Source organism: Falco rusticolus, chromosome 6, assembly GCF_015220075.1.
Source record: "Falco rusticolus isolate bFalRus1 chromosome 6, bFalRus1.pri, whole genome shotgun sequence".
Lineage (NCBI taxonomy): Eukaryota > Metazoa > Chordata > Aves > Falconiformes > Falconidae > Falco > Falco rusticolus.
In genome coordinates, this window is record NC_051192.1 from 51503117 (window position 1) to 51523423 (window position 20307).

The 20307-nt window shown below is 37.0% G+C and overlaps 1 protein-coding gene across 1 annotated transcript in view; it reads right to left on the minus strand.

Moving 5' to 3' along the window:
* PDE10A (phosphodiesterase 10A) overlaps window positions 1-20307 on the minus strand; it is a 191935-nt gene that overhangs the window by 52477 nt on the left and 119151 nt on the right. Inside the window, 2 exon segments of the mRNA XM_037392501.1 lie at window positions 13057-13106; window positions 15081-15201. Of these exon segments, the coding sequence (XP_037248398.1) occupies window positions 13057-13106; window positions 15081-15201 (171 nt within the window).

The following is a 20307-nucleotide window of genomic DNA, read 5'->3' on the forward strand; positions in this document are numbered from 1 at the left end:
AGTACAAACTTTGCACTATGGCTTAGAGCTAGAATCAGCCAAATGGATCACAAGGCAGAGAAAACTCAGGTGTGAAAGAAAGGAGACAGATTTCAGAGATTGATAGTTACCGATTTGGACCACATGAGATAGGGTAAATTACTAAACAGGGCCTGTTTTCTAGCACATAATATTAAAGACACAATTTGCATGTGAAAATTCAGCATCTATTCTCAGCTGTTGAAAATGAAGTGACGGTATGAGATGCACCCTCCCATAATTATCATTCCTTTGTTCTGCAAACATGCAAGGCACATTACAAAACCTCCTAAATAACTGAAAAAAAGAACGCACTGAAATGTTCAGAACCTAAGGAGATGCAATATAACACACCATATGTAGGTATTCCTGCAGCAATGAAGGTACCTTAGCTGTAATGGATTAACAACAATTTGGAAGAAGAAAGTTGGACTTCATGATGAGGAAAAAAAAGTTCAAGGAAAAGTACAGAATTCATAGCCAAAGCAAGTGTGAAGTCTGTACAGTGAAGTCTATCTAAGAAGAATCAGTAGTCCAATGGTTAGGGCATTTAATGAGATCAAAAGAAAAACACTCAAGTTTATGACAAAACCAGTAACTGAGTATTTGCCTTCTTCTTAAGCAGAAAGTCATGCAGTCTCAAAAAGTTCAGCATGTCAAGGAAGAGAGTTTTCCATCCAGTTATTAATTTGTTAATATTGTGATACAGATAAGAATTAAACTACCTTGAAAGAGAAAACAGGGCTGCCATATAGTCTTTCAGCTCTGACAAGTCATTTTGGCATATTTATTTCCTTTATCTCATGTAGCTGGAAAGAAAGATACTTCTTCCATGGTAGCTCTGCTGAACATTCACGGTATTTACTCCGTTTTGATGTCTTGCACTGTGGTACACGTGCATAAAAACCTGACATTTTCTGTTTATTCCGATCCCAAAACTTAAGCTTATTCTTCAAACCCATTTACAGCTTCTTTAAAGCATGGCCTTTAGCAGTGAAAGACACTGGGAAAGTCAGAATGCTTATTTTCCATATGGATTACAAGAATGCGCTACAAAAAAGAAAGCAACACACAAAAAAAACCCATATAAGAAAACTCATTAAATCAGTACATTGAATCTGTCAGAACCAACCTGCTCAATTTACAGAATAAAAAGCATCATTTATTCTTACTTTCTTATAATCTAATAAAGATACCTATAACTCTTAAATGAAAACTTAGTTTCGCAGTTACTTGCCTTCATAAGCTTCAGTTTCATGTTTTTACATGCACTTAAATAGTATGAAAAAGAATATTTTACATAACATATCCAAGAAAAGCACCCCAAGACCTGAAAAAAAGTACATTATTCTAATGAAACTGAAGCAACCACAGTCCACTATTTATTTAAATCAGTGTTCTGACAAAGTATTTTTTTAAAAAAATCAAAGAAGCTAGTAAAAGGGTTATGATATTAAGGGCATAGAAATAGTGAAATATGTTATCTTCACAAATATTTGACCTGCTATACTATATGCTTAGAAGAAAAAGACTTCCTATTAAAAAGTACTTTTATAGTAGGAACACTAAAAATATAATGTGTTCCATACTGAAAAAGTGGCTCATATTGCAGAGTGTTACAAAATGTAGGAGATTAAACACAATGTTTACAGTCTGAATTATGCAGTCTAAATAGTGGAATGAGTCAAATTAAATTAACAGGACACTGGAGACCAAAGTTGATCTCTCCAAAGATTAACACATTTATTCACACCATTCTTCTTACTTATTCTTAAGACATATTTCGTTCTTTATGCCAAGATAGCAATGTGTAATGCTTACCAAAGTAACTGTGTTATTTAAATTATGTGTATAAAATGTGCTCTTCCACACTGATTTCCTGAGTCATGCCCATAACTAAATATAAAACAATGCACAAATTTTCTCTTCTCAGAAACCGCTTCTCAAAACAAAATTCAAGAAAAAAAGATAAAATCAAATGGCTACTTTCAGCAGAAAACTAAGAACTCCTTCCACACATACATATTTTCCTCCAGAAAAGGCCTTGACTGGATCTTCAGTGGCCAAAACCCTGTGTTGACACTACACAGTGTTGCTGCCAAAAGTCTTTCCCGTTGTTTTTGCCAGCACAGTCTTTGCTGTGTCCTTGTGTTATCAGTTTGACTGGTAAACCCCTGTTGCTACCACCATGAAGTACTATTATGAATAACCATCCCTATATTACAAAAACCTCCTGGACCTTACTTCCAGTGATAAAAAAAGAGTTTTGCTGAAGCAATCCTATTCTGCTTCTTGTGGGAAACTACAGACCCCACTGCTAAGGGGTCAGTGATCAAAAATCTCTTCAAACTACCCAGTAGGTTCCAAATTTGCCACTATTCCTCCTGACTCTGTACAGGTAGAAAAGTGTGACTGTGCAAGGAGAGACCTCTGCCTAGACCTCAAACAACAACCCTTGATCTCCAAGGCCACATGACAATCTTACCTTGACTGTGCAGCACTATTGAAAAGAAAATTTTCTCATAACCATACATAAACTTCGATTAGTCCTTAAGCTTCTACAGTTCCACATTGACTTTATACATACACCTAATAAAGTTCCATGCCTGATGATACATTCCATGTATGATCAATTTAAATCCGAGTGAGTTTAAACACTTATCGCCAATTAAGGTTAGGGAAATTTCTCGAGTTTAGTTGGGGTTTTGTTAGCAAAGCTTTTGAATCCTAGAAGCCACCAATGGCAATGTCAACCGAACAAAATGCAGTAGAAACAAAAAAGCTGTGCTCTGCTCTACTACGGCATGTTACTGATGTAATCCCTGAGGCATCCCACAGACACAGCTTTAAGGGAATCTCTTTCATTACCACTGTCCAAACCCACTAGGTTTCTCACACCACCTATCCAGCTCACATTTCCTGTTTCTCCTTTTGCTTAAGAAAATACTTATAAAATAAAAGGTACTGTAGCAATAATAAAATTTGGGAGTCACCTACTCTCTTCTAAACATGAATAACTTCAGCATTCTTATAATTTGCAAATGCACATTCAAACGATCTTTCATCAGCTCAAAGAGTAGTTATAAATGTTCCCATGCAGACATCAGATACATTGTACACAGCTTTACAAGTAAATGAAGAAATGAATAGATTGGGCCCTTTCAAATTACTTGCATTTCTTTAGTGGGTTTGAATATTTTACTTCAAAAACTGACTAACAGTTAGGATTTTTGGTAATGACACTGAACAGTGATTAGTAATCAAAATTAGGAACCAGTGGATTTTCAACCACAATTTAAAACTATATAGTCAACAAAAAAGGAAATATGAGAACACAAACTCTCATAATTTACCAAATACTATACTGACAACTCACAACGCAGTAAAATGAAAAGGTTGAAGACACAGCACGATGCCTGCGCACTGCTCACAGTATCTTTCGGTGCTACAACCATTGGCACTGAGAATGTAAGTCAGTATCAGAAACAAACATGAATAGCTCTTTACCAACACTGCGATGTCACTGTCTGTCTCCTGGCAAAAGTCAAGTAATACACAACATCCGGTGTAGACTGAGAGTTAGATATCTCTATTGCCGACAAGGGAGAAGACAACCAAGATGGGAGAGTCACTTGGTTTGATAAACTACCAAAAGAGCAAACATTGGCTTGGAAAGCAAATCCTTCACAAGGCTTCAGGTTCATGCATTCTGGCACCGAGCAGCCCATGGCATCCTGCAGTTCCCTATTTTGATCTGTTTCCCCTCCTTCCCGCCAGACAGAATCTCCTTACCTACATCAAGCTCAACTACCCTATTACCAACAAGTTCCATGTGGTGATGGACTTCTTTCTTTATATGTAGTTAGGCAGGGCAACACTGAAGTCTGACACCAGAAACTTCCTATACCTTGTTGGAACCTCAGAACACACAAGGTGCTGCCTTTCCTGCCTTCTGTGTCATGACAGATTGTTCCAGCTGGGCCCCAAATCTTCAGAATTATTCCTTCCCTCCTAGTTTAATCTCTTAATTCACTATGATAAAGTCTCCAACCAAAGAAACCCACCACCTCTATTTACTGTGGCTGACGCTAACATAGTGTGGCTTTGAATCCACTAATGGCTTTATCTCGACCACAGAGAGCAAGAGGTGCTTTAAAAAACCAAACTGAAATAAAATAGAAAGTCCAAAACAAATGACAACCATAACAAACGTTCAACCACTGGTAAACACAGACAAATGTAAGAAAATTCATCATTCCATATTTCATAGGTACTTTAGGTGTAGGTATATCTATATTACAGTACAGATATGGTAATCTTTAAAGTCTTCTGAAAATGCTAATATATTAACAAGTCTTCCAGTCCACAGGAATGCAGAATGATGTACACTGTAATCAGTTCTTGAGGGATATTAACATTACAGTATTCTCAATTCACAGCTGAACACACAAACTTGGCTTTCAGATACATAACAAAATTAGTATGTAACCAATAAAATATAATACCATGGGTTTTGGTGCTCTTTTCTTGGTGCCATGCACACAGTCTGTTGAAATTACTGAGTAATTTATCTTGAACTTCTTTTATGGTGGCTGAAAAAACTCTCATTATTCCTCTGTTATAACAACTAAGAGCACGCACGTGAAGAATTACTGATGCTCATCTTGTCATGCTGTCGTAACTTGGCCCCACAGTTGGTCTTTCTAGTGAAAATCTAATGCTTAACAGAGGAAGCAGATTAAAATCCCAATAAAAGAAAATATTAGGAATAGCAGCTGAGGTCTTGTAACACAATACCATCAGCACCTCCTGACAGATATTCTTACAGTGATAAGAAAGGACCTATAGTTTCCACGTGCTTTCAGGCTTTGGTTCTAATGCTGGAAAGGTCAACTACAGGTGTAATTGATGCTATTTTTCTAGTGGCAGTTGGTACATTACCCATGGGAATCTGGCACAACACCAAATCTCAACCCACTAGGCTAGATTTGGCTAGAAACCATTCAACTAACTATATAAAATTTGCCAGGGCTGGATTTGAACTGAAAACATGTACGGCTTGCCATTTCAAACTGTTTGCTTCTTCTTTTTTTTATAATACCCCCTATAACTAGAGCAAATACCAATATGCAATCATAAACTGCTTTTTCTAAAATTTCTTTGCAGAAAAGAGATCTGGATAAGAATAATCAGGTTTAATGATTAGAATGAGGATTAAAGTACACACGTGACAAGCATACTGCTGACAAACCATTCTGGTGGTAAAGGCAACTGGATCCTGATATAGTTTCTTCCACAGTGAATTTTGCTGCCAAAACTAGCCCTAAAAATGCTTAATGGAAAATCATTTAATATTCCACAGTCATTAACTGAAAGCCTTAATACTAAAGCATTGCTATACAACTTGATGCTTAGTAAAAAAAAGATTAAAGAGAAATGGGAATTATGCAAGTTGATATTAAGTGAGCTTAATGTTTTTTCCTGCTCACGCCCTTTTCTGTTCAGTAACAATAGATTTTTGCTCTTAGTAAAGGATGTAACAACCTATATGTCAGACCACACAGCCTAATGATAAAATTATTTGCAGACAGGTATAAAGGCTGTGTCCTAAGAACAGTTTTTTGCAGGAATAAAACTCAGCACAATGAGCAAGGGTGACCAAGAAAACCAAAGACATAGAACTGGTTTGGAAAGTATCCATAGGCAAAATACTGGATTTCTGAACTGGCTAAGTTGAAGCAATAGGCCAATACTACCATGCTAATTGTCTACAGCTCTTTGCAATTTTATGTCCTGGGTTTAAACACAAGTGCAGGCATCCTACTACCTGAAACATATAGGGATTAAAATAAATAAATAAATAAATAAAAGAAGAAAAATAAACAAACCACAAACTAGAAACTTATTATTTCTTTTTTGATAACTGACAGTGTACATCATTTGCATTTTTAAACTACATTGTACATACAAATGTTGCATGCTTGTGAAGTGAAGATGATGCACTTATAAACTGTAAAACAGCTAGTAGTTTTGGAGGGTTTTTTTAATGATTTCATCCTTCTAAATGGTATCAATTTCTAACTGTGCTGTGTTCCTGGAAACTTTCCAGCTGATTTACAGAACTGAAAAAAAACCACAAGAGTTATACCAGTTTATTGACACAGAAAACTAAGCTGACATACCTCTCTTTCATCCCTTCTGTTTTAAGGCATGGTCAGCTAAACATTTTTCTGAAATATGTTTGTCCAGACAGTACCCAACCACCTCCAAGAATGAGGATCCCTGAACTTTGAAAAGCAACACACAGGTATGGAGAAGAGAGATTCCCTACCTCTCTGCCTTATCCAGGCATGTCTTCATCCCTCAACTTTCTTTTCTTTAGAACAAGCAATACCAGTTTCTTTTGTTTCCTGACCATTCTCCCTGCTCTCTCCTGGCCTCACTTCAGCTCTTCCAATCCTTATTTAAAAGTTCAGTGCTTAAACCAGACATTACTCCACCTGAGACCTTAGCAGTGGACAGAGGAATGGGAAAATTACTTTACATGAAGGCTAGATTTCTGCTTTTGCTACGTACAATGGTGGGTTGGTTTTGGGTTTTGGGGTTTTTTTGTTTTGGTTTGGTTTTGTTGTTGGTGGTGGTGGGTTTTTGGGGGGTTTTATGCTACAGCAATGATATTGCTGATTCAAGTTTACTTTCAAATTCTCTGCAGAATCTTTCTCAAAGTCATCAGCTGCCCTACACAGAGAGAGGCAATCTATGGAGACACCAGCACTTGTCCTCACTGAATCACCAGCCAGTTTCTTCAGACCATTTTCCCAAGATCATTTTGACTTCTAACCCTTCTCTACAAACACATCTGCAGTCCTTCCCAATATCCTGTCATATGCACGTTTAATAAGCCTATATTCTTCCTTCACCCAATGCATTAATGAATACACTGAGCAAAACCAGATCCAGGATCAATCCTTGAGGATTTATGCAAAATGCCCTCCCATTCTGACAGTGAACCACAAACAACTAGTCTCTGTAGTTTTCTAACCAGTTTTGCATTCTACTACCTACAGTACATTCATCATGACCATATTCCACAAGTCCATTTCACTAAAATATATCAACATTTATTTATCCATTTTTTTTCAGTTTGATAATTTATTGACTCAAAGTTAAACTCACACACCGTTACTCCTCCATATCTTTCCCTCTGTGCTGAGTATCACTATTCACTGGCACATAAGAAAACAACATATTTCCTCTACCTTATATAGAAAAAGAGTACATGTTAGAATTGATTCAAGGATAGAGACTAAAATTTTCTAAATTGACTTGTAGCTAGAAGGGTTTCACCTGGAAACATATTTAAAAGACTCAAATTTCAGAGAAGCTGTCTACACATTCAAAATAATGTGCCTTAGCCTGGCACAAAAACCTGAGGCAGTTAGCAAACAGTAGATGTTTTTATCTTGTTTAATAATTCAAATCACCCACCCCACAAATTCACTAGATGGCACTGCACATCAAGCTGCAACAATTTCTGCATGACCAGAAAGTCTAGAATAGCTTAATAAAATACACTTTGAGGCACAGAATATGTGCACAAATTTGTTAGGTCACGTAATTATTTCTTACCATATCTATTGGAAACTTCTACCTGAAGTAAGGATGATCTGTCAACACAATCTGCAGTTTCAGGAACTAAGTAACACTCACAAGACCTAATAAAAGCTACTTTAAGTGTATGCCTATTAAATCCGAGGTCATACATCTTTACGTAGGAATCACAATGTAATCATGAAGTGAATTACTGACACAAGTAAGGACTATATACAAGATGGATCTGAAGAATCAGGTAATGTAATAATAAATAAGAAACTCTGTAGCTGTGATCAGTATTTTAGAAATATTGCCTTGTAAAGATGTCAGCTTACAGGCTTAAATCCATACCCAGCTAGCATGGAACTTTGGCAATTGATTTACATGCACCCCATCCAATATGAGGATTTCAGTAAATCCTTTAAGTCACCTGTGAAGAAGTTATTCAATTAAGGTCATAAGATAAGAATTATGAAGTATATATTCATAACCATAAGGAATAAAACACAAAACTGAAATAAAGTCAAGTCCTTTGCTGGAGACATTTGAAACATTCCTGTTTGATTTAGAAGTGTTTCTGATGTCTGACATATAGTGTTTGCAAAATGGATGTTACATACCTCAAGAATAAATCATTTAATTTACATAACTGCATGAACCCATGGACAAAGATGATTTTCTAGATATGGAGAAAGTTCAAGAACCAGGGGCAGTATGGGCACAGGTATGTTCAGATCACTTGACCCTGAATAGGAAGTTACATTTTGTCTAGTAACTGAGTATTTTGCACTGCATTCCACCTTATACACAAGTGGTGTTCCCCAGGGCTCAGTACTGGGGCCAGTCCTCTTTAATGTCTTTATGGACAATCTGGATGAGGGGATCGAGCGCACCCTCAGTAAGTTTGCAGACAACACCAAGCTGGGGGGAGTGTTGACCTGCCTGAGGGCAGGAAGGCTCTGCAGGGGGGTCTGGACAGGCTGGGCTGATGGGCCGAGGCCAATTGTATGAGGTTCAAGAAGGACAAGTGCTGGGTCCTGCACTTGGGTCACACCAACCCCACACAACCCTAAAGGCTTGGTGATGAGCAGCTGGAAAGCTGCCTGGTGGGAAAGGATCTGAGGGTGCTGGTTGACAGCCAGCTGAGCATGAGCCAGCAGTGTGCCCAGGTGGCCAAGGTGGCCAACAGCGTCCTGGCTGGTATCTGAAACAGTGTGGCCAGCAGGACAAGGGAAGTGATTGTCCCCCTGTACTGGGCATCGGTGAAGCCACACCTCAAATTCTACGGTCAGCTTTGGGCCCCTCACTTCAGGAGGGATGTAGAGGTGCTGGAGCGTGTCCAGAGACGGGCGATGGAGCTGGTGAAGAGTCTGGAGCACAAGTCTGATGAGGGGCGGCTGAGGGAACTGGGGATGTTTAGCCTGGAGAGGAGGAGGCTCAGGGGGGACCTTATCGCTCTCTACAACCACCTGAAAGGAGCCTGTTGGCAGGTGGGGGTCAGTCTCTTTTCCCAGATAACAGGAGACAGGACAAGATGAAATGGCCTCAAGTTATCCAGGGGAGGTTTAGATTGGATATTAGGAAAAATATTTTCACTGAAAGGGTGGTCAAACATTGGAAGAGGCTGCCCAGGGAAGTGGCAGAATCACCATCCCTGGTGGTGTTTAATAAACACGTAAATGCAGTGCTTAGGGACATGGTTTAGTGGTGGACTTGACAGTCCTGGGTTAATGGGTGGACTTCATGACCTTAATCTTTTCCAGCCTAAATGATTCTGTGATTCTAAATAGAGCATATGCAAAAGCAGGTTCTGATACACAGGGCAACTTTATGTGGAAGGAAGGAAGGAGTTGGGCATGCGAGTGGTACTTTTGGGGGCAACCAGTTGAAAAGCAGAATCATATTATCAGAAGAGAAGCGCTACAAGTGCTAGTGCCCCCAGGCAATCTGAACAACCAGAAGGTTGCTAAAACAACTGAAATGGCCACACTCATTCTAGCGCCAATTTTGAGTAATACAGAAATGCACTGTAACCTGCAATTGGTGTGGATCTTCCATTTCAAGCAAATTCACCCAAGTAAAGATCCTGAAGGCATTTGATCTCACCTGTCATCCAGAAGTTACCTTTTCCTTATGCTGTTATCCAAATCTAATACAAGTCAAGTTATAGTTCAGTAAATTTCAACAGAGAGAAAAAAAATAAGGCCATAAAGAAACTTTATATATAGACAGGTATTTTAACAAACGCACATTTGTGCTGTTATACTCCAAAGAATTTTTTTCTAAAACAAGGTTCTCCTTTAAAGGCCAGTGTTTCATCTATGTTTTGTAAAAAGAAAAGGACAAGCTAATCTAGTTTTTCTTCACATTAAACAAATTTTCTTCAAGTTCTAATATAATTTTCATGTAAGGGAAGTGCCATCTATATTTAAAAAAGAAAGATTTAAAATGAATTCTTAGTATCCCATGGGAAAAAAAAAAAAAAAGCAATGATAAGGCAATTCTCTCAGTATTAAAAAATAACAGCTCACAGTATGGAGTAATCATCTGCTGCTTTTCATTTCACAAATACCTATAATTTCTGTAAAAGGAAGGTATCTTCTATCCTAATTAGAAACTTACTTTTTAATTAAGGCTAAAGGTAGTTATGGAAATCTCATATTGCAAAAATGCTCTTTAACTGAGATTAACTCATGTCAAGATTCTCAGATTCTGATTTCTTTAAGCAGGCACAACACATACTTACAGCAGGAGCTGAAATTGAGTTAATGCTTTTGCTTCAGTTTTGATCCCAAGTTCCCTTATAGAATACAGTCAGAACTCACATTACTAAACATTACGAAACCATTTAGGAGAAAGTAGGTATCTACTTATTAAAAGGATTCTTCCATTTTTACACAATCCCCTCCAGCACCTAATTCTCAAAAAGACACATACTCCAGAAAAGCTGTATTCAGGCACAAAGTATTTCTCTGAAAGCATGGTGGAAATAACTATTACCTCAGGTCTAGTTCTGAAACACAAGGATGCTTACCAGATAAATACAAGCAGTTTTATGTATATTTCTTAAGCTAAGAAACAAAAAGCCAAATGATGGGGAAAAAAAAAAAAAAAAAAAAGGATAAGAAAGAATAATCTTGCTGTATTTGTGATACTGAAGTCACAAACCAAGCACCAAAAACTTTAAGCCACTAAAAACCAGAAGGCATTCTTCAACATGTGGCCACAGCTGTTTGGCAGTTATCTTGTCCAGGCTAATGACATGGGGGTTTATAATTTTTGAAACTTCACCATAAAGCATTAGTTCCTTTCTGCCAATTATGCTATAAAGAATCATTTGTTCCTATTTTAAAATGATATTTAATAAACACAAATAAAAATAAATGGCTGGTATTTGCTGGACAATGGTTAATCTCACTTGGACACATCCTTTAACTTAAATATTCAGAAGACCAAGATATTTAAATTAATTTTCAGTAATAATTTCTTAGAAAAAGTAGGCTAATGCATTACCATTCAGTTACATGACTACAAACATGAGTCTGGCCCAAAGCCCACTAATGTGAATGGAAAATGTTGCACCAACTTCAAAGGACTTGGGGTCAGTCCCTATAATAACTACATGAAGAACATTCCATTTTGGGAGATGCAGCTACATAGTAGTGGTTAATAAAGTCAATGTGTGTTTTTAGTGGTTGGAACTTTTTTCAGGAAAGAGTTATACTGAGAAGCAAATAGATTAAATTGCCTAATAGGCTGTTTAAAAAAAAAAAAACAAGAAAAGAACAAAAAAACTAAAAAGGAAACAAAAACAAAAAAAAAAAATCCCAGAAGGTCATAAAGTGCCCATGCCCTCAAGGCATCAGAAGACTGGGAGGAACCCCGTATTATGCCATACTAATAGGAGTAACCTCACCATCACAGGAATTCTCTAGGTCTTCAGCTGTAACGTTAATTTTACTGTAATCTTTTAGAAGGCATTTAGCGATGAACATGCTCAGCTGGCATGCAGTTACTGCCACTGTAGCTGGCCAGCACTGTGCATTCAGAACGGATGGCTGCACCTCCTGCAAGCTTCTGCCTTTGGCAGCAGGAGGAAGCTCTTCAACGACCATGTGCATCACCCCCCACCCATGACAGTGGATGCTGTCATCTACTAATGAGAACCAATGATTGTATTCATGAAGGATGAACAACACATTACATAAATTACACCCCTCAGTGAAAGGGTTATTAAAAAATATATGCTATTTACATACTTCTACATAATGCATTCAGAGCAGACCCAATTTCTGAATAATAAAAATGGGTTATCTTTACTATATGAAATAATTATTAAATGACAAAAAAAGCAAAATCCATTTCCATTCCTTTTAGGAAACTTTTATACGGGTCTTCTTCCACATCTTTCAAATGAGACACTATCTTTTTGAGTGAGTAAAAAATATTCTCAGGCAAGGCTCAAGTCACCTGTAGGTTTGTACAACTTAATTTCTGTTTCAATTATTTAAAAAATGTAATTCTTTCCCTTTTCTGAATTCAGTTGTTTCACAAAGAGCAAAGGAAATTGGCAAATGGACTATACAAAAATAAACTATTAAAACTGGCTGTGTACATAAGGAAACAAAAACAAAGAGAAAAATATTTTCCTCTCTAGTCATTTTTCAGTAAGAAGAATTTAACTTGTTTCTTAAACCAATGAAAGACATAACATTTCTGACAAATTGTGATTTTTAAGTTGATGGAACTGACCAGTATAAACTGCATTTCCTTCTTGGTAGCCATTTGAATTAACTACAAAACCTTGTATAATGGTAATTGTACAAATTATTTGGGACAAAAATGTAATGTGTTCTAAATGACAAATAACAGAACAGCAAATATTGGACTCACTGTTATTCCAATTATTACATCACAAGCTACTTTCATTCATAAATTTTAAATGTAAAATTTATTTTATGCTAATTAAAATCTACATCTGAAATTTACATTAGCTCACTATTAATTTGCAGGTGACAGTTAAAAGAAGACCTGATAATATTTTTTTTAAATAATCACAGGGATAACTAGGTGAAAAATATAGGCTATGCAGAGAGTAAATTCAAGTTGTTTTCTGTTTGATAAAGACAATTAATAATGAGGCTAAATCACAAGTTAAGTTGCTACAGTCAGAGAAACAACAGCAATACTGCCAAATCTTGAAAAAAAAATTTAAATAATAAATTAAAACGCCAAGGATCTAAATGCAGGAACCATTTTTTCATTACCACTATGTTCAACAAACTTTTATTTTGCAGAAATAAAGATAACATAAAGGTAATATGCAGCACTCAGGCAATATTTCCTGCTAAATGACATGCAAAGTAAAATCAAAATGTCATTGTCAAATTGGAAAATGCACATGTAACTGTACAGAAAATCAGCATCTTAATCCAGTATACTTACATTATTGCATTCTCCCAGGAAATATAGTGCAAATCCATCAGCTTTTGTAGCTGCCAAAGCAATAAAAAAAAAAAAAAAAAAGAAATAATTGTACTCACAGGGGGAAATTGAACTGACACAAGATCTTTGGGGTGAAACCACAGATTCACTTCCACTTAGGACAAACATCAAAAGTTCTAAAAGTGAAGGTCTACTGCTGTGTCCCTTGACACTTCCCAGACTCTACAAAGCTAGAGATAGGAGGTATTTCTTGTTTTCTCCATTGTCATTTACCACATTCTAGGATTCTAGAAAATTAGAAACCATCTCTTTATACATCTTATTCTGAGGCCTAATGTCTGTAAATTCAAATTAATTCATATGACAGTATAGAAATAACATAAGGATATGTATTTACAATATAATCAGCCAGATAACATCATAAATTCTGAGTAAAATAAATACCATTCGTAGATGGTTAGCTATGTTTGTCCCTGCCTTGATAGAAAATGATGAAAAATAGCAAAAATAAAGTGTTGTAAATATTGCCATAAAAATGTTTCAAAACAAACTTCCTGTTTTCTGCACCTGCTCCATATTAAAAACACTGACGCTACCCAGAAAGTTTATACTTGTCAGATTTCTGCCAGATTCAGATTGCTGTATGAAACAGGGTAAAGTCAAATTCCTTAAACTCCCAAAAGTTTGAAGCCAACCAACCATCACAACTTATTGCTAAAATAAAAACTCTCAAAATCAGAAGAGGATACAGCAGGCAACGTTTTTTACTTCACTTTACACAACAGACATTAATACTGTAAGTCTGTCTGTCTTCCTAACAGTTAATAAACATTCTAACCAGTAAATGTACATATCTGATACCCATTTTTTCTATGAATGAAAACAATAATTCATTTAGTACATTTCAGGGGAGTGAATATACTTGTGTGCAATCAAATCAATTGACTTTGTGCATTTCTTCAGCAAAACAAAAAAAATTGCACTGTGTAGTTATTTGCTTATTGTCAACTGTGTAACACCAAGGAGAGTTCATGGCATTTGCATTCAGATTTTAAATCCTTCAGCTTTACGTAAGTACGTAAGCATATTGAGTTATGAGGCAAACGAGCACTGTAAAGGAAATTTTAAACATATAATCTCATCTGCTTTACAAAAGAAAACAAATAACTGTAAAAGATTAACAGACCCTGCCTCCTATAGTTTCTCACTTGCTGTGTATTAACAAAATACAGTCTGATTTGCTGTGAGCTGGACACTGATATCCAAATAAACACTTAAACAAAATCAGTAAACAGAAGTGATCCTTTTAAAAAAACGTGTATATAAACCAGAACTATTAGTCATCATTAAAAAATGATGAAGTAGCAGGGATTGTAAAACCTTTCCAAAGAGCTGACTGAAATCTATACTGGACAAAGCTACTGATACTTCCTATTGAAGTCTGAGTACATCCACCCTGGTTATAAAGATGCCAAATTACACTTTACTGTTAGTAGGATTTTTTTTGTTGTTGTTTTTATTTTTAAATTTTTGATCATGTATAGTGTTTTCTTACCACAAAAGGTACTTACATTATAACCATTTTTTCCTATCTAAACAACTAAATGTAATTTGAGATCACACAAAAGTTCTGCCCTTTCAGTAGCATCTCAGTTTTCTTTCAAAAGGAGTTCAAGTATGCAGTGATACTACTGATAGGTTTTTTTGTTTGTTTGTTTGGTTGGTTTGTGTTTTGTTTTTTTTTTTTACTTTCAGTGTTGACATTGCAACACCATCATGACCAGAATAGTCTATTCTTTGGCTCATTTAATAGGGGACTCTGATTTTGCAACTGGATACTCAAAAATGAAATACACTCAAGTGCAGTCAGGGATTCGCTGAGGGACAGAAGGCAAAGTAATTTCATACTGAGACAACATCCAAAGAAAACACTGTTATCCCTCGATACCTGTCTTTATTAATTAAACCACATAAGAAATGTGCTGTGTAAGTAACAACTCAGAGACATCTACTCTCTTTCTTACCTATTTTAATGATGCTGCTCAGTTCATACAGAAGTAGTTGGTTATCTCCTCCTGTATCCAGGCGTTGTTCTATGTAGCTGTTCAATTCGTACACTACACCTTGCATATTCGTATCCTGGTACTACGGAAGCAAAGATGAGGAGAACATTTTTAGAATAACTCTGATTTATTTTGCAGATTTTATACATGTAAATTCACTACAAATAGTAAATTGAGATTTTTATACCACATCAATCGTGACTGTCCTAATCCAGCTGCCTGAAGAACTGAGTCACTGCCAAGCAAAAGGCACAGCGCTCCACTCTATGATCCATTAGATAGTTGTTCAAAGTGTCCTGAGTACGCCACTATGCAATTAATAATCACCTAAACTTGTCCAAGGTCACACGACAGTGCCTCAAGAAGGAATTGAGAGATGTGACAATTATAAGGTAAGTAATCTTCAATCCCTCCTTTTCAGCTCCTACTCCACCACAAAAGGAGGCAACTCGCTGCCTTTGCCAGCATCTCCCACCTCAACTTCATGAACCAAAAGACAAAACTGTGCCAATCACCAGAGCTTTGAGGTGTAGCTCAAGGCACTCAGCCTTCCAAATACAGCAGCAGTTATCACCAACAGACTGAAGAACAGAAATCGCGTGAGTCAAAATCATGCTAGCTGCTGTGGCCTAACAGGAACTTGCTTCAACTGAAGACAGCAGACAAAGCCAGAAAGACATTATAAATCAGTTTGGATATTTAGATGCGAGCAATGGGGTGCTGGCTGCTGGTATGATGAAACAGCAGGGCGTAGCTAAAACTTCCTAGGAAAGGAGATGCAGCCTCCCTTCAGGGGCCCAGCTGCATTTGGTTATCTGGTTCCTGAGTCCTAAAACCAAGTCCTGAAGGGCTGATAACTCTGGCAGTAAGTGTGCATGTGTAGCACGACAGCATCAAGAACAATACTTTCACAGAAAGCAATACTTGGCAGTAAGTAAAGATTCATTACCCTGCCCAAAACTGGTAATGTGGTAACTGAAGAAAGTAATATGGTCAATTACTTACTGAATTCAGTGACGCAGTAAATTATGTTGCTTAAACTAAAAATGAAGCTGGTGATATTTAGACAAATTAGTGTTGCTTGAAAGACTAAGACTGACTCTCCTACTCATTCATATTTTACAGTAAAATGTAATATAGACTGGACAAATGTAAACAGTACTATAGAAAATGCCACTAAAGTTCAGAGTACAACAGTCTACCACCACTCTCACGTTTATGTGCATATATGTAATTCTGCTCCACATCTCTCTAGATCTTCTCTGTAACTTGGTAAAACCTCTGACACTTACTGATGGATTAAGCACATAACTTACACAATATATTCCATGATGTAACTTTTATTCCCACTAATACTTGTATTAGTGTTGTTGCACTCCTTGTACAACACACTATGTCATGAATACAGAGCATACAGCCATATATTTAGGACACATTTGCTGCCTTCATCTCAAAAAAACCCAAACTCTACCAACAGAAAACCCAAGTGCTTGCTGGATAATATCAATCCCCAATTCCATTAAATTAAGCAGATCTTAATCTTGACTTTAAAATGGCTCCTAAAAATATACAACCTTTGTCATGACCCTTTCTTAACACATGGTGGTGTATTAATCTCTTGCTCCAGATGGACTTATTAGAACATTTGAGACCTAGGGTGTGCCTGAAATTTTCTCAATGTATAACAAACTCAACGCTTCATAATTCTTTCTATAAATTCATGTGGTGATTATAAATCTGGACAGCAACGTAAGGTCAAACTGCATACATGCATAAATTGCTTGAAGTCTTGTGTTTACAATACAGCATACCATTACTGTTATTAGCACCGTATGGCAGCTGGCAAGCTTCCATTGACTGTCCTCTGTTGTGTCCCAAATTTACTACTGTATCATTCTTTAAAGGGAGAAAACAATAACATCGTTTCATGAAAGCGGAATTTTTATACTTAGAATACAGCCATAAGTAGCCATATAACAGGAAAATGCTGAATGAGTCTATATTATTCATATGTGTTAACCCATATCTGCAAAAGTATGTGTAGCCACATATCCTAAAGCAACAACAGCTAATCAAGCACACATGCATAAAGCCTTTATCATGTGGAAAAATGCCTTCTCAGAACATGGAAATGAATATATATGTCTTGGCCTGTGATGCACAGTCAGGACTTAAATCAAATCTTCAAAGGTTAAAGCTAATACATTAAGTGAATGCATCATCAAAATGAGCCCACTGGCATAACAGCCGTGGCAGAATAATAACTTCCCCTGTAATCAAGCAGCAGTTCTGCGTGCATAGTAATTACATAATAAGCTCTGTGCCCTTTATCCTCACCTCTGCAACATATGCTTGCAAACATTTTGTAAGCAGGGCAAATCATTGCATGCATCCATGTTACTAAAAAGATGGCAGCTGCGTAATACATACAATTGTAATATGGCAGATTTGTATTATCAACAATCTGGGGATCCACCGCTGGCCAGATGAATAGAATTTGTCCAGATTCACAATTAAGTAATTCTATGACTTAGATCAACCGCCAGCAATGTCATGCTGTAAAACGTTTTTTTAGTTTTATTATGGTGGAGTGAAAGAGGTTCATTTATTTGGTTCTAGGCATTTTAGATTGAATAACCACAATTACGTTTGCTTGAAAAGCCACAATATTCTTTATGAAACCATGTATTTAAACACTGAATAAATCACCAACAAACCCTGGTACAAGCACTATCCAATGCAGTTGCTATCACAGACCTGCACATATTTGGGTATTTAAGTAAAACTTAACTTGAGGGAAGTAATTCATAAAAAAAATTCAACATGCTTGGTGGAAAAAAATACTTATTTGTCACCATATATAGCATAAGTACTGTTTCTTCATTTGTTTATAATAGTTTTGTTTGCAATTTAAACATCATTAATACTCAAGTACTTTTACTTAATTCATTCTTCCCGTTGTTGATCTCCTTCTATTAAAGATTCAGTGTCTACAAGTATTTTGACCTATTTACTGTAAAATTCTGAATTTCAGTGACATTACATTAAAATAATTCAAGTGGACTACAAGCTGGTTTAGCACTATCATACTACTATCATACTGGCATCATATTTCTAGTCGCTGCATATATATAATGCTACGAAAAAGATACAACAATTAAGGGAAATCCTGTTATAAATATTCATATTCAAATTTATAAATATGAAATAACTTTTTTGCAGGATTTATATGAAAATATTTCTATGGTTATTTGTCTTTAGAATATTGTGGTGCAACAGAAGACAGCAACTCATGACAAGTGATTTAAGAATAACGCTGTGCCTTAGCTCTAAACAGAGAGGCTGAGAATCATAAAAATTTTATTCCATGAATGGAGATACTGAAATATCCATAGAGTGAGATTAATTTTAAGCATTCATTCTGAACAATTAAGACACACACAAAAAAATATTCAAGGGAACTTTAAGCATTCAGTCTGAATGATTAAAGCACCAAAAAAAAAAAATATTCAAGGATACATTTTAATCCAAAGTAAACTTAATGAATGACAAACTGAAATGAAGGTTAACTTCCACACTTTCATGCTTATAAGGTAGCTGGGCCAGGGGCAGTTTATACTCCTGCAGAAAAGAAAAAGCCCTTCTGCTGCAGCAAAAAGCCTTCATTAATACAGTACAGGGTCGATAAGTGCCAACATAATCCAGAAGTTGATCTGTTTTCTCTGTAAATTCTTAAAATGTCTTCTGAATAGCAATGAGAAAAGCAAGTTCCTATGCAATACTTACTCCCTACTACAGAGCTCTTTCTCCACAGCAACAATTGCCTGGTTCTGCAACAGAAACATGTCCTTCCACAGTCCTCACAGTGCATGACATTGTTGCAGGCTAGGAGGAGTTAGAATAAACAAACAGCCCAAATTCCACATAACGTGGAGAAGGATGGCCAAATGTACTTTGGGGATGCAGAACTTCATTAGATGAGGAGAGGGGAAAAAAACCTAAAACCTAACTGTGAAAACCACAAAACATGGGGGAAACATCCACATCCAGAGAGATTCCTCTTGATGTTGCTTATTTTTCGTCTGTAATCTAGGCATCTTGGGCTGGTGTCAGAGGATGTCAGAGGGAACCATAAGGCAGAGCTCTTTGTCAGCTGGCACTGGAGGCCACTAGCCAGCCACGGGGCTATAAGAGCCAGCATAGTACCACCTTCTGGAGGTGGCTGAGAACTCCTGTTTCATTACAGGCTCAGTGGGGAAGGACAGCACAAATGTTTTGCCCAGGGAAAGAAAGAAGGTACTGACCTGTTATATTAGTATGCCTTGCAAACAGGCTTTTGGGAACACAAAGACCAACTCTTTATTAAGCATTTTCTTAAACATTTTCAAGGCTTTTTACCCACCCTTTCAAGTATTATCCAATGGAGATGTAGCAAGGCCCTTGGAAAGCAGTAGGGATCTTCATAATCAGTGGTCCAGGTCCAGCCCCTGGTGCCATCCCAGCCTTCCCCCACTCCATCTGCTGTGCAGGAGGAGCTGGGAGGTGAGGGGCACAGCCTCACCACTGTGCAGGCTGGCTGGACAGAGCCGCCAATGTGGACATCAGCAGTGCCGAGCGAGCTAATGTTATACATGTGTCCAGTGCCACCCCATCCATTTGCAAGGCACTCTAGAGGTGTCAGAGGGGCCACACCATGGGGAAGTGTAGGCTATTCTGTCCCAGCACACTTGAAACTGAGGCCATAAATGAAATGAGACATGTAAGCAGGCAAAAAAAAAACCAAACCAAAAAAACAAAACAACAACCACCACCAAAAAAACCAGCCTCAAAAACCTAAGGACAAAAAAGCTTCGTAAGATCAAAATGACAATGACATTCTTAAAAAAAAAAAAAAAAAGGCTAACCCAGCAGTTCAGGTAAGAAGCAATTCCTGGACAAGGATTAGGATACATTCAGACAAACAGCGGCTCTTGTAAGGAGCCTCAGTTTTTGAAGGGTGCTAAATCACTAAGAACAAAGGATGTACATAGGCCACAGAGATTGCATATAGACACAGGAGTTAAAAAAACCTATTCTCTCTTTTGTTACATCAAGTAGTATTTCAGATAACCAGCTAATGCTTTATCAAACCACCTAAATTAATCTGTTGACAGCATCAAGACTTGCATGTAATGAATCCAAGTGACTC